Consider the following 24,963-nt stretch of genomic DNA (forward strand, 5'->3'; position numbering starts at 1 on the left):
CAATGTTTTTTTTATTTAAGCGCTATTAAGTACAGTACCGCTGTTTAAACAGTTTGAACAAACGCTCATTAGTTTTTCGTGTGAGTTATGCAAGCGTATAACCTCATTAAATCGCGTTCGTCGCGATCTTCCTTGTATGTAGGAATTTGAAATGAAATCAATCGAAAAGGAATCTGTGCGGAATTGGACAATTATAACGTACCTAAAAATTATGCAACCAACACAACACCAGCGTACTTTATTACGTGGCTGTTGCAGAAATGAATAATTACGCTCATATCGGTCATTTTTAAAACAATGATAATCGAAAAACCTCAAATCGCCCTACGATCGTCCCTTCGATGCAACTCAGCCCCAAAGGACCCCATCCAGACCGAAAAATAAATTTCTAGAAAGACAGTTTTTCATCTAACTGACATCAAAACAAATATAACAGTATCAGACAGTTTGCATGGCAGTGCAGGAGGTAGAAAATTGGGTGGCGTTGTAATGACAGAAACTGGGCAAAAAGGTAAGTTATCACCCCGAAACCCCAAACCGAAGCGAAATTTCGGAAAAGAGTGTTCGAAAAGGCGTATTTGTGCGTGCGGTCGCGAGGCGGGCGTTGTGTGGCGGCGATCGGGGGCATAATTCTCGCGAGAAAAGCCCAATAAAATCCACAATGGCGGTAAAAGGTGACAACGAACGTGGTTTTGTTGGCTTATTTGTGCGAACGCCATCAATCCCCATCACGCGGAGTAAAGCGTGATTGATGGGGCGGCGGGCACGCCGTTCGGGGGCGGCGGCCCCCGGGCGCGGGCCTAACTGTACTTCCCGCGAACGCGGTTCCAGGTCAGATAACACTACCCGCTAATAGAGCGCTTTGTAGGTAACTCGTAAGATGGACCAGCAATTCTGCCTGCGTTGGAATAATCACCCCACGAACCTCACAGATGTCCTGAGCAGTCTGCTTCGGAGGGAGGCCCTTTGCGATGTGACGCTGGCGTGCGATGGGGAAACCTTCAAGGCTCACCAGACGATCCTGTCGGCGTGCAGCCCCTATTTTGAGACGATATTCATCCAAAATGCTCACCCCCATCCCATCGTATTCCTCAAAGATGTCAATTACAACGAAATGAAAGCGCTGCTGGATTTTATGTATAAAGGTGAAGTGAACGTGTCACAGAACCTCTTACCGATGTTCCTAAAAACGGCCGAGGCCTTGCAAATTAGGGGCTTGACCGATAATAATTCGTTAAGTAGTAAAAATGATGATATAGCTGAAGTGCCAAGAAGAGAAAAAGAGAGAGAACGACTCATGGAGAGGGACTCGCCACCCATCGAGAAACGCAAAAGGAAATCGTCTTCAAACTGTGATAATATGACGTCAAACTCAATTTCTGAACGATATAATGACTCTCAGGTACCGGGATTGTGGTAGGGGGTTGATTATGTTTGCTAGTTTTGTCCTTGTAGGCATCATCTCAAAGCAACTATAAAGCAAGTCCAACGCTGCCAAAGTTAAATCCAATTTCACCTGTCGACAGAGAAAATCTGAGTGCCGAAGATATGAGGATGTCATCACCACATATTAAACAAGAACCTGGTCATGATTCGAGTCCGCATGTCGATTCTTTTCACTCGATGTCTGAAGCTTTACAAACAGTAAGTAATCACCACTCTATCAAATCTTAGACTACATAAGGTTTTCTAAAAGAAGAATACAACTCGTACACTGTCACGTCCAAAATTTGTTATGGTATCTCCGTAATGTCTTTTTTGTTAAAAAAAAAATAATAATAATTAGAAAGACTCATTTATGCTGTTGATTGAACAGATGATGCACAGTTTTGGGCCAGTAGGACACTAATGCAGTGAAAAGAATGTTAGTTTTTCTGTTGTTATTTTATTTAAATAAACCTATTTAGCCTGTTTATAAACGGACATTTAAAAAAGAGTAATGTTGCTTCATTATTTAAGATTTAAAAATCAAAATTGTATTTTAGATTGATAGTGCTTTTGTATTTGGCGTAAATTTGACTTATATTAATAATGTATCGGTATTTTTCGTATGTGAAAACAATAATTTTAAAGGTCCAAGTGATCATGAGACGGTTAGTGGTTGAAATTTGAACTGTATTTACCTCACTGAAAAACAAATTATCATGTGGAACATTCACTACAAATTGGCTTACCCTAATAAGTAAATTTGGTTTCATTTTTATAAGTTGTTAAGGCATTGCTTTTGTTTAATCAAATATTAGCACAGCGGGGCCTAACAGCAAAAATTCTACAAACTTGGCAAGGAGTTAGAGAAAAATCAAGTTCATATCACTGTGTTATTGTCCTGGGTCCTAAGTTCGTGAGTTATTTGTATACAGTTGTGGCTTGAAAGCAAGTGTAGAAATCCGTGGTGATTACAACGAATTTTAGACGTGAAATCTGAGATACTTCTAAATAACCACAGTGTTAAATTCTCCCAGTCTGTTTTTAAATAACAGGTTGTATTCACGTCTTTAATCGCATTTTACATTCGCAGTTGTGTCCTTGAGCTTGTCTATTTTATTACGGTTTTATTTGTAGTGAAATTATGTCGGTGCTGATTAATTATCTAAATAAACCTAAGAATTTAATCTTAGCATTGCTATCAAATCTCAGTACCTACATGTAATACTGTCGTGTAATTGTATATACTGAAGCAGATTGAAGCCGTAATAATTTTATCACGTTTTGTTGTACGACATTTTTATCAAAAGAAGATTGCTAAAAAAAAAAAACAATGTGATATTTACAACACTGAATAATTAAAATATGTTAATGGCTGGTTTGATACGGCACCAATTTTTCAATTAAAATTTTTCCAAGAGAAAAACGTGCAACTAATGCCATTGAAAACCGGAAAAATTGTTTAAAAAATATAAATAAATGTACATTTTTATTTATTTATTTTTTTCTATTTGAACAACTTACTTTATGATTTAATATATATTTTTTCATTTTATTATAGCATTTTGTTTCATAGTGTATTGTCACTTCATTTTTTTACTTGGATCAATATCTAATTTTACGTTTTCTTGGCGTTCCGCAATTTCTAGAATACAAAAATGTCAGTTTCTTGTTTCCGTTCGTTATCGATAGTTGACGAAATTCTTAGACAGCAAATAATCTGAGAACTACCGAAACGATTACTTTGATATTTTAGATCTACTTTTTTATCGTCGGTCAAATGCTACAATGCTAATCAAAATTTCTATATTCATCCCGTCGGATACATGATTGATTCTTAAAATACTGTGTAGTTCAAATCACTTTATCTTGTTTATGTTCGTTTATTGTTGTTTAAGCCGATTTTGATTTTCAATTTTACATATACAGGCTCATCAGATTTAGTCTTTACAGTGTTACAGTTTATCTTAAAGGTAATGTCACAGACTTCTTTAAAATTTTATTGTAACACTACCATTGATTTGGAAATTAGAAAATATAAACTAGACTTTATTTATTCATTCTAACGATTGTATCAAAAGCTGTCAACATAATTTCCATGTGCTTTTGGTAACACAGTACTGTTATTATTGTCGCATGTCGTTATATTGTTAAGTTGTATGTATATGGGGGGTATCAAGGTTCAAATATGTATCCCTATCAAAAAGTTAGTGATATCTCAAATAATATCTAATAAATCTTCATTGAAAGATACGTTTGAGATATGATATTGTGTGTGTTTCAGTGATGTTTTTATTGTTTAGAAATTCTAGGAACAGTTACGTTATCATTAGTGATGTACTATATGTATCATATATTTATCACTACCAAAAAAATTGATGACGTCACCTCAAAAAAATTATATACATTTTTTTTTAAGTCTGCCCGTAGTCACAGGCGGTATTGTTGCTGTATTGCGAGATGCGAAGTTGTTTGTTAAAAACAGATTTTTTATGCTCTCACCACTTCTGTAAATTTTTGGACAAAATTCCGGTTTAAGATTAGTGTTGTGGGAACAGTTGAATCATTTACAACTTGTTAAAACGTATTTTATAAAACAATTCTGAAACCTTTTACAAAAAATCTTGCATAATATAGATTTTCCAAAGTTAACAGATATAAAATAATAAAATCATGCACCTTTTTTAGATATTTATTATAGATTCAGACTTGTCGTTACATCTTAACGTAATGAATAAATCAATTACGAGACACATTTCAAACTGTGAAAACGACAATACTCAAATTGTGACAAATATCTTAAATTTTTTCGTTTGTTAACTTTGAGATATTTGAACACTGAAATTTTTTTTGTAACATGGAACAAATTGATTTAATTTTTTAAAACCGGAAAGTATGGGACCAGATTTTCATTTTGTACTGTTTGTCTAATTTTTTTGAGAGGTTAAAAAAGTTTCACAGTGGATTACCCTATGTCTTATACCGCGGGATCAGAAGTGACTGAGTCTGTTGGCAATCCTGAATTTTTAGTTGAAATTGGTATCATAATGTTTTGTATAATAGGGTTGTCAGCTGTCAAGATTGACAGATTGTTGACATTTTTAATTTGCAAAATGTAGAGTCCCTAGATATAGTATATCTAGGGATTCTAGCAAAATGTATTCAAAATTTAACCTAAATTTAACACATGTCACGACTGACATATTTGTCACACAATTACTTCCGTTATGCCAACATAAACGCAAGAAAAGTTCAAATTTTTGTTTAAAAAGTACTGCCAACAGAGTCATTAAGTTCTAATCACGCGGTAATATTATGGTAATTCTGATCCTTAATAAAAACATTTGACACATATTTGATCTAAATGACGCCTTGTTGTCAATATAATAGTTAAATTTAAAGATTTTGTTAACAAAGAAACTATTGTATTGAGTGTACCTAAGGTGAGTTAATTTATTTCATCACCTATGTGTGTGTATACTCGATTCAATTAAAACACATTTTCGTAAGTAAAAAAAAGACGGAAAAATGCCGGCACACGTTTGGAGATTTGATGGTAATAATATAAAAATTCAATGTTGCTTCAGTGACTTCACGCATTGATGGAATGATGACATTCAAAGACAAACTTTCCAACTGCAGTTTATAATCGTGGCCTACTCTAATTTCTTATTTATTGCGAAATATAATGTGAGTTCACTGTTCATGAAGAGATACATTATTGTCGAAAAAAAAAGATTGTTTTGAAGTGAAGTGAATTCAGTCCTACTACTAAACTGTGTGACTATTTGAGTTAAAAATTACGTACTAGCAAAAGCGCGCCAAATTTGGGGCAAATTATAATTAAATCTAAAGCAACTTCCAGATGTTATTTGCGTCAAGTGATTTCTTGTAAAAGACGTAAAAAATTAAAATATCAGAAACAGGTTCGAAAAATATGTGAATTCATTTTTACAAAGGCATAATTTTCGCAGCGTTTGATTCGTCTACATCTTTTTAGAATCCCTGTATTAGCCAGAGACTTATTTTCCAACTATAAATAGTTAAGGGAAGTATTATAATGGAGGTATTTTGATCTGCGACAAATGTTCTGCATCTTTTTTTTCAAAATTTCGAAAATGCAGGTCTGTCTGCCTGTCTTTTTTTTTTTAGTTTAAGTTGTTTCCTGAACCACTTTTTCTTTTACTCTTGAAATGTAAACATATTTTTATTTATCGTGAAGATACTGAAATGCCAACCAAAATTGGTAGATTCTTTCAAAAAAACTAATGACGCCAGCACAACATTGAGTTAAGTATATACATATATGAGTTCAAGTATGTAGCTCATCATGGTCTACGAAAATTTTTAACTTCATGTATGCGGCTTATTGTACGAAAAAATAAAAAATTGATACAAATAGTGTTAAAAGTCTTCAGTTGAAATGATGGGATACTGCTTGTGGTTGAGTAATATCTTTTCATTTTCCTATGATTTTTTCCAGAACCGTTTAAATAACACCAACAGACTGATTTATTGTATCTATTGTTTCGGAAATTTTTTTTAATTACCATGAAATTTTGAGAATACATTAATGTTGTGATTTGTCTGACGTTCAAACAAAAATTTATATTTCGTCTGCACTAAAAGATGATGACTGATGACACTTAAAACATTATTGATTCATATTTATTGAAAAATATGTGTCAAGATCCATCCTGTAGTTGTACTTCAAATCTAAGTACAGTTCTGTATCAATAACTATATATTTTTTATTTTAGTAGGTCGCGTATGATGTATAGTGTGCAACATGTTTTGTCTTGATCCAATGATCAAAAATTATTATTACATAAAAATTAAGGCAGACAGCTGCCCTGTTATGTTGATAAACAACATGTAGTTAAACTCTGTGTATATGAAATACATATTATATAAAATATAATTCAATAAAAACACTGTTTTAGAACTTCATAAAGTCGTTATTTTCAGTTTGCGGACAAATTTATCATGGAATTTAATTTGAGTCAAAGAAAAAAAAATATTGATCGAAAAACCTACACACAGATTCTAAATTCAACCCAAATACAATGAAGCCACCTATTTTGGTTTGTATTACAAAAAACATTAAATTTTGTTGTTATTAGATAGTTGGTGAAATTGGGGAACTTACAGCGTACCGCAGTCTCTTTATTTACATTAAGAAAAGTTTATCTGACAGCGGTATTATTCGGTTTTTTATACCTTCTTGTATGCCATTTTTGATGCTTTTTAGTAGAAATTTGACTTTAGGTTGAGAGTTCCGTAGTTTCACTAATTGTCTGTTAAAAATTTTTGTGGGTATTTTTTCAACTAGCAAATAAAAAAGAAACTTATTTGGTTGTTTGTAAAATTCGAATATTTTTATTGTCTCGTATTTTGTTATTTTCCGTCGTTAAAAAATTAATGCGGACTTGATTCTGCTCGTTGTGAAACATTTAAACCGCTTTTTAAAAATCGTTTTAAAAATAGTACCTTACGAGGAAAAAACAGTGTTAATATTTTCCTGTTCAGTATCTAATAAGTTTAAGGCAAGTTTAAATTATTTTGTATTTACAGAATCAGAGGAATCAACGAAAATTTCAAATTTAAATATTTTCAATTGTTACAAAGCTGAAATGTATACACCACGTATAATATATGAGTGCTATAAAGTTCGTAACGCGTAAAATTCTTCTTTTATTAAATATTCTCTATTTTAATATTTTTATTAACGTTAACATTAAAGTTAAATTTTTATAACAAGTTGCAATATGTGATTCTGCATTTTTCCTGTACCGTTTTTTAATTGTATTAAATTTAATTTTAAGTAATGCAGTAATTTTTCAATTTTACATTAATTTTTTTTATAACGAACATTTTGGTCATGTTATCAATGTGTCGGTTTTGCTTGCGTCCATTGTCAAAATAATATCGGCAATTTTGTCTTGCTGAGCATCAATGAAATTTTTTGCAGTAACGACCTTGACTGCACGTGTCAGTCTAGAGCATGAACTTCATTGTAGAAACCTCACTAATCAGCATTCTGAGTTTATGAATTTAATAATGAAAGACTTTAATGAAATTCCACTTAACAAAATCGGCAGGTGACTAAATTCGTTGCAAATTTGTGGTGATGCAGATTCATAGATGTTGCATTATAATGAGGTACAAGTGTTATTAAAACATAATTATACCCTCGATAAATGCATGAAAAGTGAATTACAATAATCGTATTTTATTAATTTGGAATTCAAACATTAAACTAGTATTAATTAAAATTATATTATGTTACTCCAGGATTGAATTATGTGTTTATTAAACGAAGCGATGCCTAATTATAATATGTTGTGTTATGGAGTGGCAGTTTAAAATTTGTTTTGTATCGTTTTACGACTTTTGTGTTTCGATGATGATGATGATGTAATAATCAAGTAAAATGAGCGAAATATTTACATGCCTTTGCTTTTACTCATTTGTTTTCAATTCACGTTTTTATGCAGAACCGGTGTAGTGAAACTTGTAGGAAATACAAATAATGCAAAAGTAATATTTTTTCGGTAACTTTTAATCTTCTGAACGTAACAGGATATGTGTTAATGCAAGTTCGTGGTGAGTGTTTGTGTTGACATGAGTGTTCCATTGATAGTATTCTCCCCTACTAAAGAAGGAAGGGATGCAGTTCTCTCATTCAAAATTCAATCTCGTACACTTCGTGGTAATTACATTGTCAAAAAATGCAATTTTCACGATGCGTGCTTTAAAAGATAGCTGTGAATTTGAGCATTCACACATATCCTTTCCTTCTTTGTTAACAGAGTAACAAGTGGGGGAGGGACGTGGTCCTCGAAATGTTGCCATCGAATACTACGTTAAGACAGTACTTGGAAGCACCGACGTCCACCATGCAGCAAACGACTCAAGAGGAACACGCAGACAGTTCCATCCACAGAGTCTGGACGGATAGAGATTTCCAACACATGCAACAGACTTGCGACAATATTAGTATCTCTCCAGTGAAGACCTCCACGTCGCAGGAGTGCTCCGTCATTCAGACAGCCCAAAAAACTACCAAATCCACCCCAGTGAAGCCCAACGTTGGCAGGAAGGGCAGTCGTTTCAGGACGACGTGGCTGGAGTCGTATTTCTGGCTGCAGTACGACGAACAGGAAAATTTGATGTATTGCAAATTTTGCAGGAAATGGAGCGCGGATATCCCGGATATTCGAACCTCCTTTGCGGAGGGAAGCACGAATTTTCGTCTGGAAATTGTTAACCACCACGATAAATGTAAAGCGCACAGGCTGTGCCTGGCCAGAGAATTTGATTGCGAAAGTAAAAGAAATCTGCCGAGTAACTTTGAGTTGTTAAACTAGAGCTGGTCTGTTTTCAACAGCGTCCTTGATTTTATGGTTGTCTTTGTTGTGCCGGTGTCTGTGTTCTTGTTGTGAAACAGATGTTGAACAAGTGCGACGATGTTGATGACAGACTTATTTTTAAAATAGGGAAGTTTGCAATTTCGGGCCTTAGGAGCGTTGTGATAGGTTGTGATTTGATCGGTTGTCCAAAGTAAATGAATACGACAGTTAAAAATTTTGTTATTAAAAAGGCTAGTGTTACTCGTTAAGGAGAAGTGTTTAATGTTTTCGACATACGTTATTTTTGTGAAAATTCAATGTTGAAGTTATAATATATCATGTCTATGCTTTTATAGATTTAATCGTATATTGTTTATAGATAGTTTACTGTTGTAACAAGTGATGAATAAAAAGCTTCGAAAACGGCAACCTTTTTATTTCCTGCAGTCGCGTAGTGAGAAATATTATCTGTTGACATGTATCCTTTTATTTATGATGTTTTTTCGCTAGGGTGGAAGTGTAAGCGTTCATCCAGAAGATATTAAATCACTGGGCCCACATTCGTTATCAGATCAAACTGAATCAGATGGTACTCCACCTATACCTCCTCCCGAAGCAACAGATACTATAGATGGTAAGTTGTGCAGAGCAGTACTAGCATGCTTAGCTTTTTGTAAAAATATCTCGATTTTTCTTGAAGAAATTAATTTTCAAGTGTAAAGGAAACTTGAAGGTTGGTTTATCGTTGGCATGTTTTATTCTTTGATTTTATGGGTATTAACATTTTCCGCTTTTTGTACATATTTACTGCTTTTATTCTTTATTACACTTTAATAACTAAAACCGAGCATATCACGACAAGTGACTTGTGACAAGTGAAGTGTTGTCACGTCGAAAATTGTAAATTATGTTTAAATATTTCACTTGGGATTCAAAATATAAGTTAAAATAAACGAATGTAAGTATAAATGATTATTGATAAAAGTTGTTTTCCTATTTTAGCTCAAGAGAGTTTTAAGATTTAAAATTTATTTGTGCAGGATGTTTCTGCAAGTTATGTGGGCAATTATTTGTAACTATAACTCTTTTTGCAGTCACTTTCAGCAACATTCTGCCCAATTGTTTTATTTTTTATTTAAGGCCGGAAAGTTGTAGTTTTTAAGATGATTGAAATAGTATAAAGCAAATACATATATAGAGTGCCATCACAGCTAACTATTTGAAATAAGAAATATAAAACATTCGGGTGCATAAATAGTAAACTATACATATTTTTAGCAAACATGTTTTATTAAAGTGTTAATATTTTTACAAGTGGTTAAAGTTGTTTCAATATATGCTGTCTTTCGAATCGTCAACCGAATGTCGCATCTCAGAGTTTGTTTTAAAGACAATATATTGCTTATTAGTGAATACTGGTATGTGATAGAAATTACGTTTAGTGACGCATTGAAATATGACAGTAATATCAAACATAGAACTGATAGACATATTGATTATGTATACATTATATATTTTTTGCAGCAGTGATTTTACATAATAAGTCAATTTGAATGTACATATATATTATTACTCTGTATATTTTCTTTTGTTTTAATTCTATATGAATAATTATGGTCGTGTGGCCACGTGTAACGCATATTGTGAATGGTTCGGTACATTTTGACTTTCAAGCAGTAGTTTTGTATGACCAATTTTCGAAATTTAACGAAAGAGATTTTCTTGTAGATTTCTACCTCTAGAACTTAATTTCCGACTCATTTCGTAGATAGCTCCTATCATTTTCCTAAAGTCGCCGATTGAAATATTGCATTTTTTAAATTTATACTTCAGTTAATTTTAAATTAGTTAAATATACAAAACATATCAATTACTAATAGTACAATTTCTACTACTACTGTATCGATATTTCATTCAAATAATTTGTCAAAGTGCTAAAAGTTTTATATTTATGTATCAGAAGTCAATATTACCATGCGTCTATTTTTTCAGCACAAGTTTATGAAGATAATTTAAGTTTTGTTATGTTTTTGTTCTGATAAATTTATAGATTGAAGGGATATTTTTTAATAACACGCCTTCCATAGAAATAGATACTTTTGTTAATTATAAAATAAAAACTTGAGTTCTAGAGGGCTAGATAAAAATTAAGCATAGAACTTTGAAACAGTTGCTAGTATTACACTCTTTATCTCAATCTTTGTACCTTTTATAAAACATATGTTTGTTGCCACTCGATGGTTTGAACCAAGAGTAGAATATTGGCTTAAAACAAGATTTGAGAAACCAGGTTGACCTATTTTTCCAATGACAAAGAAGCTTTTACATTTTAAAATATATAGTAGTATACGGTTCTAAAAATTCTACACTTCAGTTTATCAAGTTAGTTGGCAAGAAATGTTATTCCGGGGACGTATTTCATCAAATTTTCGTACTATTGTTTAGTTTTGTCCTGTTTTCTTAATTGTTTAACGTGAAATATTTTTTCGTATGTAAGGCAAGTCGCGATCGAAACCGTAAAGTGTTCTTAGCTATTTTTTTACCTCTTGCACTTTTCTGCTAGAAGCTGCCGTTTTCTTTTAAAAATAAAAATGACGAAGTCATTTGGCAAACAATTCGTCGTTGTTGAGCTTCGATTCGAATCACAATACGATTTATTTTCGCTCAGTTGGTTAACACAAACTTAAATAATAGGTAGTATGGGAGATTAGTACCAAGAAGTAACAATACAAATGTTTTTTAACAATTAACTCAAAAATTGAAGTCTTCCTGGTTGTTGGAAGAATCTTAATAAATTATTTTGTTTAATAAACAGTTTGTCGATTTACTAGAAACAGTAATTTTTAGCAAAAACGTCCAAGAGATGAAAACGCAAAATCAAAAGTCTTTATTATAATCTGTGATGTTAAATCCTTGTTTATTTCATTTACAAAACTTCTTGCATATTCAACATATAAGAAGTTAATCCTTTAGAATCTTTATGAATATTTCGTGAAGTATATGCCTTGCCACTAGCTACTTATCCAAATTAGGTATTAGTTTAAACCGTTTAAATGTTATTCAGGTTATTGCTTATCATTAGTTAGAGAACATACTTGACTTAATAAATGATTTTTATTCTAGGACATTAAAACCTTGTAGCACTGATATACTAGAGCATTTTTTTTTCGCACGTGAAACGTTTTAGTGTAGACTTACATTTCGTCTTAGCAGTCCAGTAAAAATTATTCTCGACAAAGTTATGTAACGAACTGTAATTTTCTTTAAAACTATTGGAAAACAAATTATTGCGTAAATGACGTACCAACTGTTATGTAGGTATGCATTACGTTTTAAACTTAACTGATTAATTTAACTATATTTAACCGCAACATACATAAGAAAATAATTTTAGTTGGTTTTCTTTGAAGAAAACGTAATGTTTAATAATCATTGTTTTTTGTTTAGAACGTCTCATTTATTGTTAATATACACAATACATGAACATTGTATACATTGTTTATTTTTTTATTATTTCCGCAGAATCACTGCGAGCATAAGGTTTAGATTTCTCCTCCAATTTTATACCTTATTTCACCTCAACTGTTATTTGCCCGTATTCAGTTAACAGTGAATGAAGTAGTCACGTGGATATATTGTAGGATAATGGTAACGATTCCCAAAGTTAGTGTCTAATTTAATTTCATGAGCAGAGAGCGGACTAAACCGGGTAACTTCAAGTGGTCCATAGGCTGCCACCGTAGCTGCATGTAGTAAGGTTCGATTGCAGTTCAAGTAACTAAATGTTTTTTTTTTTTTCCTAAATTGTCGTCTGTACAACTGTGTTTGTAATGTTGGGTTTTATATCTAATGTGTAAAATCGATGCCGCTGAATATGCGTCAATTTGAAGGAAAAACTAACCTTTCATTTAGCCATCTGAAAGTTAAACGGTCCGACGGGAGGTTTAGGTGCGTCATTGTACTGGTGGTTTGCCGGGTCACCCCCTGAAATCCGCTGTTTGTTCGTGACGTTTCGCGACCCTTGGGTATTCTCTGTTATGACGATTATAGTTCGTCTTTTTAGCCGCATTAATGCATTGCAGGTTTGAACGATTATCTTGTTCCTAAATTTCTCATTATTATTTATGATACTCTAATCTTTTGATTTTTTTTGTTTTTCGTTTTTTTTTATGATATCTTCATTGTCACTTTTTTAGTGAAAGTTCGTTGTTGAAACAACTAGATTTTATGTGACTTAAAAATAGGGCATTTCGATAAGTTATGTAAGTTATATTAGAGTTGTGCAGCTCTTGGTTTTGCACACTGGCGATCTTTTTGGTCATGAAGATATACATGTAATATATAAATACAATATTGATACTTAAAGTTGATGCATTGCATCTACAAGTACAAATATCATGCATTTACAAAGATTGGATTCAGTAAAAACTATATGCAGCTTTCAGTTGTTCACCTAGTTTGCCAGGCATAAAATGGTGACTTAACTATTGTTAGCATTTAAATCACTAGTTAATAAAAATAATTTAAACTTCTTATTCATTAGTTTTACTACTTTCAACATGCCTAAGCAAAAAATTAAAGTATTTATAATTTGTCGTTTCACGTTGTTTAATAAATTTTCCTAGTTGCACAAGAGTTTCATTGATTGATTTTTTTTAATAAAACTCTTGAATTATTTTGTATTGATTTTTTTAAGTTAAAACTTAATAAAGCTGTTATTTCAACGTCACCAAAATTGTAAAATTTTTAGGACCTTATTTAAGAGGCAGTATAAATATCGTTATAAATTTATTTCAGTCGTCACTTGATATATTTAACACACATTTCCAGAAACTGCTTTTACAAACTGTACACACATCATAAGAGTAATGTTTATTTATAACATAACGAAAAAATGTATGCGATAAATCTCGCAAAACACTAACCGCTTATGCATTGAATTTTTGCTTGCAGTCAGTTGCAATTGAAAAGACAATAGAATATTGCTGTGATATTGCTATTGTTTTGGTAGATGGTGATGATGGGTCCTCTCTCTGTTCCAGCTACGTGGCAGGAACAGGGACAGGCGTACCAACCATCATCTTTCTATCATCCAGAACAAATGAGCTACGAAACGAAAATACCGACGATCGTAGAGACTCGCGCGCCGGCCGCCGATTATTGCGAGATGTTCGACAAGATATCGGATTCGCCTAGTCTGTACAATTGTAAAATATGTGGAAAAACAGTGAGCAATCGTTGGCATCACTCTTCCATACATCGTCCGCAATCGAATCGGTGTCCATTGTGCCAGCAGTCGTTCACGAGAAAAGACAATATGAAAGCACACATCCGACTCAAACACGGACGCCCTCTGGTGCTTTTCGAAATGTTGGGCGAGACGAAGTCTGAAAGCAAAGACTATTATTAGTGTGGAAGTGATTGAGATTTGATTGAATGGAATCGGGAGTTTTGGCTGTGAATGTTAACGAATACGGCAATGGTAAAAGTTACTTTTTGTCAAGTTTGTTTCGTGAATATCAGTATTGTAACGAGTTTGATTAATATAATCGAATAGTATTGATATAAAGGCATTGGAAATACCATTTCCTCAATTCGTCGTGTAGGACATTTTTTATTTTGAAATTTATGTGTCTTTCAATTGTTTTGATTGAAAATTCGTGTATTTAGGACAGTTGAAAAGGTGCTATAGTTTTTCTCCATTTGAGATTTTTCTTCAAATAATACTCCATATTTGTGATTTATTTATGATTCAAGGTTACCTTTTTTAAATATACATATTTTTATTCGTTTACGGTAGTTAATTTTTGTGCGAAAATTAACTATCATTAGTGTAAAATGAAATGATGTATTTAGTAGAATATAATCAAACTGTAACTGTAAACTTTAATTTATATGACTGTAATAAAGAAAACATTTTGCCTATGAATCAATATATTTTTTTTAATTTTAAAATATCAGATTTGCGTAGAAGTCTGTATAACATTTTTAATCTGTTGGTATTATTATTAGTTTTTCTTTTTTCGCTTCAGTTGTGATAGTATATTTGATTTTCTAACACACTTGACGTCATAGTGCCAGTTGGAATTTTTCATTTCAAATACCAATATCCCCAACGTTAATTAAAATTTGAACTATTTTTTCAAGTGATGCAATTATTGAATGGTTTGAAAGAAAAGTGGAATGTGTTGGAATGGGCGAAAGGCTATATATAACACGGTTGAATAAACCTACTTACGCTAAGAGAGAGCATATTCGCAAAAGAGGTGAATATATACTGATATATATTGATTTCGAGTAACTGCTGTAGTTAATTACAATAATATAGCAAATGTTAAATTGCATACATCTTTGATTGATTCGTGTTCCATTATTTTTATTACAAATAGTCGTATTGAAAAAAATGATGCATCTACGAAAATGACAAGCTTCACTCGAAGTTTATGAAGTTTCTTTGCATAGGTAATTATGATTACTCGTCGCTGCTAAACACTACGACGTCACTGAAAGGTCTTTGAACGTTGATATTCGAGAACCGTTTTTATAGGAAGTTGCATTTTTGCCAAGAAATCTTTTTGTTCGGAAACATATTTTTGAGAATGTCATATTATCAAAATTTCAGTGAATATAGTCTTCAATAAGTTCTATCAAAAAGTGATTCACAAAAAATGTAAAATGTTGTTAATAGATCATCATTTCTATGAAATTAAAATATTAGTTGAGTCACAAACCCCCGCTACATAAAGATCAAAATTGCATTTGTTGTTGATTTGAAGAAAGAAGAAATTTACATTAACTGTTAAATAGACATGAATGAATGGTGACCGAAAATCCTAGCGAATCAATGATAAATTGACTTGCATTTTTTTAAATTGTTTCTTACATGTGTAATAATTTTGAAAGAAGGACAAATCAAATTTTATAGACCACAAAATTATTTACTATACGTATAATGAATTCTTAATTTAATGTTGTACTCGTATTTTAGATAATATTTAAACTTTTTTTTTTAAGGTACTAAATACATGTAGTAAATAATGTATAATCAAGCACTGATTAGTTTTTTCCTTGCTCATTATAAGCCATTAATTAACCAGTAATTATAAATCGATAACATTAGGTTGGTAAAACAATCCAAGTTGACATTCCTCAGCTAATGACTGTCATTAACGGGGAGAAATGATTAACTCAAAATGTGGGTTAATAAAAAAGTATATATGCTTATTCATTTCTGCATCTTAAATATTATTGTCAAGTGTCTATTTATATTTTTAATCATAATAGGGAATGCATCCCTTGTATCTAGAAAGGACGGATTAAAATTGTGTGATACTATTTGTAAGGATGTTTGTTCTTTATGGCGAATTCATTATTAACAGTGAAAAAAACTGTAATAATCTTGAAAAAATTGGCATATTACCAAAAAATCGTCTTGTTTATAAATTGTGTTTTACATTATGAAAGAGCTCAGTTCAGTTGTACTAAGTTTACTTTTTGCTTGTAGATTGGGGCTTCGATTGAAAAAATGAAATTGTCAAATCTTTAGCGTAAAGTAGAAAGAAGGCTGCTCATTGCGTGTTTCTGAAAGGGCCGAATGTGTCTAGGATAGTCGCGTGAAGGAAATGCCCGCGCTTTAATTCCACTTTTCAAATTAAGAGTGGAATTAAGGACAAATTCGTAGTCGAGTTTACGTAAGAGATTGTAGAATTAAAAAAGTGTGGAAATTTGTCAATACCAGAAGACTGCTTACTTCATTGATCTGCTTTCGGATAATTATAAAAAAAATACTGATTGATTAAAACAAATCTGAAAGTAATGGTGGCTGGACATTATTGTCATAAATTTATTTAATTAAAATTATGTAATTGATTAATAACTTCCAAAAATTCCATGTAGTTGTTTGATGTAGCGCAGGATACATCACTCCTGTGGTTTCCCATACAGTGTAATCATTATTATGTTATCATAAAATTTAAAAATAATTAGCAGTTAAGACATAACAAATGTTATACTTCTTTAACGTTTTGTTGGCTGCGCACAAATAAATCGGCGAATAACTAGTGAGATTAGTATGTTATAAGTTATGTTACATACATTGTGCAAGTAGTAGCTATGTAGATTTTTTTATACACGGAGAGTTAGAGGCAAAATCACGATTTCTAAAATTCATAATGATAACAGTAACACCACTAGTAGTGTATTTAGTATTGAATCAAAGATTATGGTAAGTGCTTTTCATCTGTATCAAAACTAATTATAATTTCCAAGTTTCATTTGAATTTTTGTTTTAAATCGACAATTTTTATGAAAAGTCAAATGCTAGTTCGAAGATTAGTCTGTATGAAGTTTTGTACTTTGCGAAAATAGTAATAAAACGTTCGTAAAACGAGTGTTTCTGGTTTTCTGCTTGCTGTTATTTTTACTAAGGTTAGGACTACAACAAATTCCCACTACTTTTTCGACAAAAAAATACAGAACTTGTTTTATTTTTGTAGCAAATAAATTTCCCTAAAGATTTGCATAGAAAGTCATTTAATCACACTGGGTGCCAACATTGATGGTGAAGCAGCAGATAGTTTATAGACACAATTATACAGTTTGTCAAAATTTCGCTGGGTGTTAAAGTCGAATGCAGAACGAAAGAGGCTAAAGGCGGGGCTTATGATGCGTGGCGTCTAGACCATAGTGGCGAGATGATTGTAGCATAAGAAGATTACGGAGTTACAAAAAATATTATACTCTATTCAAGTGAAAGAGTCAACAATAAACGCGTGATTAGCACGTGCTCAACTGCCCATTGGTAGACAAATTTGGGAATGGGTTTTACACTGTACCGTATTTCCTTGCCGATGCGTTTCATTCAGAACTCCCTTGTCTAAGAAAATCCCGTTTTTGTATTTTTCTCGTTTATAACATGTTGTGGGTTGCTGTCATTCTGCAGAAAACCGTCCATTTGTTGTGACGTAGTTCAGCACTGGATTTGAAAATCAGATCTTAAAAGTTGTCTACAGTGTAACACGGGCTAGGCGCAGTAATTTTATGCGCACTCCGCTCCAGGATGCATCACGCAGGTTTCACGTGATCACTGACTCTTTCACTTGAACAGAGTATATGTACCTTAAAAAAATTATAGTGAATTTCAAAGATTAAATAAAATTTAAATTTTTTAATCACATTCTTAAAACTATTAATATTATTTATTAAATGTGGCAGAAATAATATGTTCGGGCGAACAATGGACTCGACCTAAATAAATTGACACTATGCGCAGACCACGTGATGGTTTCTTTCGTTTTGCACTAAACTTTATAGGCTGTACAGAGTAATAATACTGTCATCGTCTTTAGATATTCCTTGCTTTAATTTTTATTTAGGCGCCTACATTACGCATATGGTGTTGTCCAACTCGAACACAGCAAAATCTAAATTAAATTAATTCTAATCATTTTCGCCGAACAGCTGTTTGCTACGTCTTACTTAGTACATTTAAGAAACGCCAGAATAGATTAAAGCAGTTTTTGAAGAGCGCACTTATTTATGCCGAGTTGTTCGTATAATAAAACGCACATTTGTTGATTATTTGAATTGGTTAAATGTGTTTGAATGAGTGATCGTGTGAAGTGTGGTTTCTCGTTAAGTAATATGCTTTAGCTAAGTAGTTATTTTTAGTGTTAGTATGACCTTCTTGTAAATAGCATTTAGTTGTAAGAATAAGAACAAATGAAGACGATATATTAGTCTTAAGGAATAGTGTTTTGAACGTGTGGATGTAAAAATCGAATTGGGCAGTGTTTCGCGTGATAATTTTTTGTAGACAGAAATGCAGCCTAAGCTCGTTTTTTCCCCGGCGTTGTATTAAAATAGGTTTTATTGTACATATAAATAACCAGATAATAAATGTGTAAATAAAAACTATCGATGGTGTTTTCATTGGTGCAGGTTCTGAACCTCTGTATTACTTTTAATTATTTAATTAGTTTCTTCACTTTGCATGTATTCAATTTCTGAATTTCCGCAAATAATCTTAAATAACTAAAATGGCTCGGCAGCTTCATTAGATTTTCAGTACTAGACCGTAACACGAGTCGGCGATTGTGCCAAGAACAAGATAAAAAGATGCGATTAAAAAAAAAAAGATTTGAACGGCGCGTTGTTACGTGCCATCTGGTACTGAAAAGCTTCACTTGCTCTGGGGTGCACCATTGTCACTATTCTGCTGTCACAATTAATATTAACACTTACCATTAACGTTGCGTTAAACTACTGTTTTCGTTTGCAGGTTCAAAAACCTGGCACATGCGGCTAACGTTTGACAAGCTGCCAGGTGGCTGCAACCTGCACCGGTGCAAATTGTGTGGGAAAATAGTGACGCACATTCGCAACCACTATCATGTGCACTTCCCGGGCAGGTTTGAGTGTCCCCTGTGTCGAGCCACGTATACACGCAGCGACAATCTGCGCACTCATTGCAAATTCAAACATCCGCGCTACAATCCCGACACCAGGAAGTTCGAAGCACCGTCGATTACCAATGATACAACGGCTGATTGATTTTGGCTCTACTATTACTTGTACTACAGGGCTTTGTGCTCCTCCTAGCTACCAACGTTCTATTCTAGCTAATTGTTGAAGTACCTTATTAAAACAAAAACGAAACAAACGCAGTGGCGAGACTGCTCCCTATGTATGTACTAAAGACTTGCACAGGATAATTTCCTTGGACCATTGTATTTCTAGTGTTAAACAATTTCATTTTGATGGAACATTCAAGCTACGACTGAAATCTCGGCAAGGTATTATTTAATGCAATTACTGTAAAATGGATATTCATGTAGGTAGTCTTTTTAAACATTTTGTACCATTTTCGTGCAAGCATGTTTTAATCTGTCACCTGGTTGAACCCCCACTTCTGCTATAAGCAAAACTGTGAAACAGTTAACTTTATTACAGTGTTTCTAGTCTGTTAGGTCCCGCTAAACGTACTTCCACTCTACCAATTGTTAGACAATTTAAAATGTGTTTGCATTCGAATGACGTCATCCTGCAAAATATTACGACCTAAGATTGTAAAGATATCTGTGATGTTATATATGATGTAATATACAGGGTTCCACCCAAGACTGACCTACTGTACTTACGAATCAAAAAATTTCTGCCCCATTACTGTGAATGTTATTCCTACTACGTTACGGTAGATTGGTTTTGTATGGAACATGGGTTGAAAAAAATTTACATAATTTTAGAAACTTTGTGCAATTTTTAAAGCTTTCATTTATCATCTTTAAAAAAGGTATAAGTTAAAGTACGTTCGTATAATATAATCTGCCCGGTATTTCGTGACGCCCCCTGTATATGTATAACTTAATTTAAAACAAAAAAGAGACTCACATATTATTAGTTAAAAACTCATGTATAATAGCTTAAAGCCCGTCCGTTAATAATGGGTTTGCATTAGAATTTCAATGTAGAGCGGTTACAAGTCAGATCTTTTTGTATTAAACTTTATTTATCTTATTTAAATATTGCCAAACTAACTAGTGTATAATTTAAGTGCAATTTAATTAAATAACTTTGATATTACCTCATATTCTCAACTCGTTTTTAACACTAAGATTTATTGTAGAGAATCTCTTTTAAAATTTTGTACCTACATTAAGGTATCGGCGGCCTTTGAATAGTTAATTATGTAAGTTTAAAGAACTAAATTTTAGGATTATTTGTCTGCGGAACAAATTGTGAAGCTTTTGGTTTAATGATCTGTCAGCTAAAAAAAACAACCATCTGTCCGTAATTTTTACAGGAATGGATCATTGTATTCAATTCATTGAATTGCGTGATATGGTACCTTAGTTTATATAAGTTGGTTCAATTTGGTGTTACAGGTGTGGTGTTTAATAAGGGTATTTGTTTTTTTTTAAGAAGATTTGCTTATAATATATTCACAAATGTTTATTTTATGATATAAACCTAGTGCATTAACTTAGGTAAGAGCATGTTTTTTTATCTTAAAAAAGCGATACATTTGTTGTTAGTTTTTATAATAATATACTATATACTAAAGATTTCTATAATATATTGGCATTAAGATATAAAGAAAAGTTGGGTGAGCAACTAGAATGATTGTGATAATATAGGTTTGGTGCTAACAACCTTCTACTATTTGAAATAAAATATGAAATGTGCAATATTTAGTTGTAACTGTTTTGTTGTTGTACTATCCTTGGATTTAGAAAAATGAAGTGAGGATCATGTACAGTTTGTAAAAGGCGTTGTATATTGAGATTTCATAAAAGATAATTTTGTTATTGTTGATTTTAGAATTACGATTCTTGCAACGAGTTATTTTTTATATAATTACAAAACAATTTAATAAGGTTGCGGTTAACTAGGAGAAAATATATTTACGTGTAAGTTTCTTTTGTAAAAACTCATCGACAAGAACCATACGTTTTTGTAAAAATCGGCTTAAATCATATTACTCAAAAAAAAACAGAAGTTTGCATTTTATTTTGTAAAATTTCATTGTCTAATATGCTCAATGATCAAATATTAAAATATCTTGCTTAATATCATTTTTCACCACCATTCAATGTTACTTAAAATCATTAGTATTTAAGTGATGTAAAACATTATTTAAGATTGATATGCATTCATTAAGGCATTTATTATGTATTTTATTAATTTTTATTAAAAATGGTGTGTTTTACTTGACGATATTATTTATTTCCCGTTCCATCGTTTTACGTATAGTGAAACTGTCAAAGTGTGCGATAACTTGCTAACTAATGTTTTTGATAAGTATCTAGTGTCATGCTTTTGTAACGTTGTAATGGCACTACTATAGACACTTTAGTGTCATAGAGCATGCTAGAAGTAGCTCATCATTTACGATGGAAACCCAGTATATTAAACCGGTAATACTAACACTTTAAAATTTTGTGCATTTATTAACCAACTTGTTTTTTGTTACAGATATAAAATGCTACAAGGTGTCGCAATTATTTGAAAGAGTCGGATCGATGGATGAACGAAGGAGATGTGTACTATGTGGAAAAATTGTGAGCAATACACGTAATCATTATTATGTACACTTCCCAGGACAGTATTCTTGTGCGCATTGTCCAGCAGTGTACACACGTAGTGATACTTTATTACTGCATATGAGGACAAAACATCCGACGGTTGCTTAGCTGATATTTGGTGATTAGAATGGTTTGATCGGACATAGTCAAGTGAGTCTTCATATTCATTTTGGTTGATACCAAACTGTGCAGACGGTTTAATTCTAGCGAGCCAAAAGTTAGATTAGTTAATACTCATAGTGGAACAATCGAAATCAATCGAGTATTTTTAAGCGATGCTCATGCATATTATAATGAAAATCAACTCAAGTTAGTACAGTCAGGAGAAAACTTTCTAGTCTTAATTTTTTAAAACGAAAACGTGATATAAGTATGCCAAACAAGAAGCAGTACACTCACTGTGTGAACCCCAGTAGCAATACTTGGTCCTGCTTATTAATGTAAATTTCTTTTTAAAGTTTAAAGAAATTTCTCTAAAGCGATCGTTTAGAAAGGATACTAGTCAAAACTAGACGTAACTTTTGCCAAAAATATGTCCAAATATTTTTAAAGAGTAGTGCAATTTCCATTATAATATCTAAAGAGCCATTAAAAGTACAATTTATTATTTAGAAGTAATGATTGAGTTAATTATTTAGTAAGAGTAATATATATTTCAACCTTTGTTGTGCCTTTAAGGTCACCATTAAATGATTTTTTGTTATCACTTTCAGTGCTGGTATTAACCAAAGACTTGTAGATGCATAGTAGTTAATTTATTCTATAGGTACAAAACTTCCATTGAAAATTTTATTTGTATCGGAAGTGCACAAGTGCGTTGGCGGTATCAAAATCTGGCTTCCAAATTGAACCGAAAGCCGTTAAGCCATTAATACTTTTTTTACTGCCGCATTCACCACATTTATTACCAATCGAGATTTCGTTGGAATGTCTTCCACTGTCTTCTTGTAGGTTATATACGTATTTTTAGTCGTTAACGCAACTTGGGGTGCTACATAGTCTTCCTACGTCACCTATTTTATTAATTTTTTTTATTGCAACGACAATTTCTTCGATACTCGACACACTTGTGCACCAGAGAAAGTATGAGTAAGAAAAAACGAACGGCGTAAGCTCTAAATTGATGAGCAAGTCTACCTGTAAATAAATGTTCTCAATTTTTCATACTTCAAACGTTATAAGTACAGCTAGGCATAATACTGTATAATAAAATTGTAAATTGTACAATTCATTATCCATGGTCTTGTCACTGTATAAATTAAAACAATTTGAAAATAATAAGTAATTTTGTGACTGAAATATAATTTTATATTAATATTACAAAAACGCAGCGGTTGTCAGCTTGACGTTTTTAAAGATTTATATTTTTAAGTAAATGGATGTATATATTATAGTAAAATTACAAAAAATCAGTTCGGAGGTTCAGTAGATATTTCGAAATCTTATTGTTTTCAAATTTTTTCAGAGTACCATAGTAATAATTGTCACTAGTCATAAGATAGCCAAAGCCAAATTGCCAAAATGTTAACTTAGCTTTTAATTTTGCTAGTCATAATTTAGTTTAGTAACATGTTTATTTTCAATAAACAATAAATCGTCAGCTATAGAGTGTAGATTTAAATTTTAAGTGAGTGTAAAAATTTCTATCTGGAACGGGCAATGTAAATTGTAGAATCGTGTTCAAGTGAACTTTGAGTTTTTCTTCGTTTGATTTTAGAAGAAGGGTGATGTTTGCTGCCATATTACGTTTAAAGAGCATTACTTTATCTGTTGGTTCCTCTGACGACTGCAGAAAACGTATTTTATGCTGTACATATTTTATCATTTTTCTTGAACATTCGTATGTAAATCGTTCGAGTTTTAGTCGTCAGCCGTAGAACCTACGATCAAAATAGCAAATCTGAATAATTTATTATTGTATAAAGTTAATATTTTATAAGCTGAATAAATTTATAAATATGATATTTGTAATTTGTCCATTTGTCGAGTCTAAATTTTCACATTACTCTTTTATATTCTCTGAATATAAATATGACACAATCGAGAACTTGTTGCTCAGGATGTTGTAATATGAAAGACTTATAACTTTCCGTTTTAGAATCACCGCTACAAATAATGTCTTGTATATTTTCAAAGACTGACAGTCACAGACTTACTATGAAAAGTAAAACACAACGAACTGAAAATACAAAGATTTTGAAACGGAGGGTACTGCATAAAGACGTGTATATAAACAATATAAATCTGCAGGTTCTCGTGGGTTTGCAAGTACTGTAAATACTAGTTTTGAAACAAGAAGACGCCAAATATTTTCAGTTGACATTAACCAAAGCATCCACCACTTTTATTTCACTGTCAAAATTATAGATAATCAGGGTATATATTCCATTGTTTGGTTTTTATATATAATTCTTGTATCTATTAATTGTTTCATTAAATTGTATATAAAATACAAATTTGTGTTTTACTTCTTTTTCTCAATCTTGTCAATTAATGTTATTACGCGTTTTTGCACGTTTTATTAACGAAAACCTGTTTCAGCAGAACAGAATGGAGGTCCCAGTCTCTCATACAATGAAATGTTTGAACCATCAGTTTCCAATCTTCTGTTATGGAAATGCAAGGCTTGTAGCAAGGAAGTGACAAACAGATGGCATCATTTTCACTCACACACCGCTCAAAGATCCTTTTGTCCTTATTGTCCTGCTACATACAGTCGTATCGACACTTTAAGGAGCCACATGAGAACCAAACACAGTTTTCTCATGAAATGTAACAATATGTAAAGCCCCTCTGTACCTAGACCAATGCAACAAATACGATATCATTTACTGTATTCATAACTTAAATAACAATTTGATATTGCTGTGATGTAGAACATACTGTACTTAATAATGTTTCATGCTGATGTATTACTAAGCGTTATGGAGTATGCTTTAAAATGACATGTGATCAAATGTGATTTATATTTTTTGTTTAGAGAAATTATTTAATATTATTTATATATTACAATACAATTACAGAATGATAAAGGTGTTTTTTTTACGTATAACCAGTCTGTACACAATAGAAACGATGGGAGTGCGAAAAAAAGTTAACACAAT

General features: G+C 32.2%; 1 protein-coding gene and 1 long non-coding RNA gene across 8 annotated transcripts; one reads left to right on the plus strand and one right to left on the minus strand.

Annotated features, from left to right (window-relative positions):
• The first annotated feature begins 212 nt into the window (after positions 1 to 212).
• Positions 213 to 24,891, plus strand: LOC135126728 (sex determination protein fruitless). Of its 7 annotated transcripts, XM_064052844.1 has the most exons (6): positions 259 to 511; positions 869 to 1,402; positions 1,456 to 1,644; positions 9,288 to 9,411; positions 21,750 to 22,009; positions 24,404 to 24,475. In XM_064052844.1, exons 2-5 carry the CDS (start codon positions 881 to 883, stop codon positions 21,965 to 21,967), a joined length of 1,053 nt encoding a protein of 350 aa, XP_063908914.1. In that variant the 5' UTR covers positions 259 to 511; positions 869 to 880; the 3' UTR covers positions 21,968 to 22,009; positions 24,404 to 24,475. The 7 variants fall into 7 exon arrangements, 6 of the variants coding, with proteins under 6 accessions (XP_063908908.1, XP_063908910.1, XP_063908911.1 ...); XR_010280124.1 differs by lacking the exons at positions 21,750 to 22,009; positions 24,404 to 24,475 and adding an exon at positions 8,238 to 9,231 and having other exon boundaries at positions 213 to 511; positions 9,288 to 9,376; XM_064052838.1 differs by lacking the exons at positions 21,750 to 22,009; positions 24,404 to 24,475 and adding an exon at positions 13,820 to 14,524 and having other exon boundaries at positions 252 to 511.
• On the minus strand, positions 10,915 to 19,110 carry LOC135126732 (uncharacterized). The gene is made up of 3 exons (XR_010280125.1): positions 19,020 to 19,110; positions 13,481 to 14,164; positions 10,915 to 13,443 (listed from the first exon to the last, which is right to left on the minus strand). It is a non-coding gene; the product is annotated as an uncharacterized LOC135126732 (long non-coding RNA).
• Positions 24,892 to 24,963: the final 72 nt, after the last annotated feature.

This window comes from Zophobas morio, unplaced genomic scaffold, assembly GCF_036711695.1.
Source record: "Zophobas morio isolate AGI-343-1 ecotype UQ-CSIRO unplaced genomic scaffold, CSIRO_AGI_Zmor_V1 ptg000011l, whole genome shotgun sequence".
In the NCBI taxonomy this organism is placed as follows: domain Eukaryota; kingdom Metazoa; phylum Arthropoda; class Insecta; order Coleoptera; family Tenebrionidae; genus Zophobas; species Zophobas morio.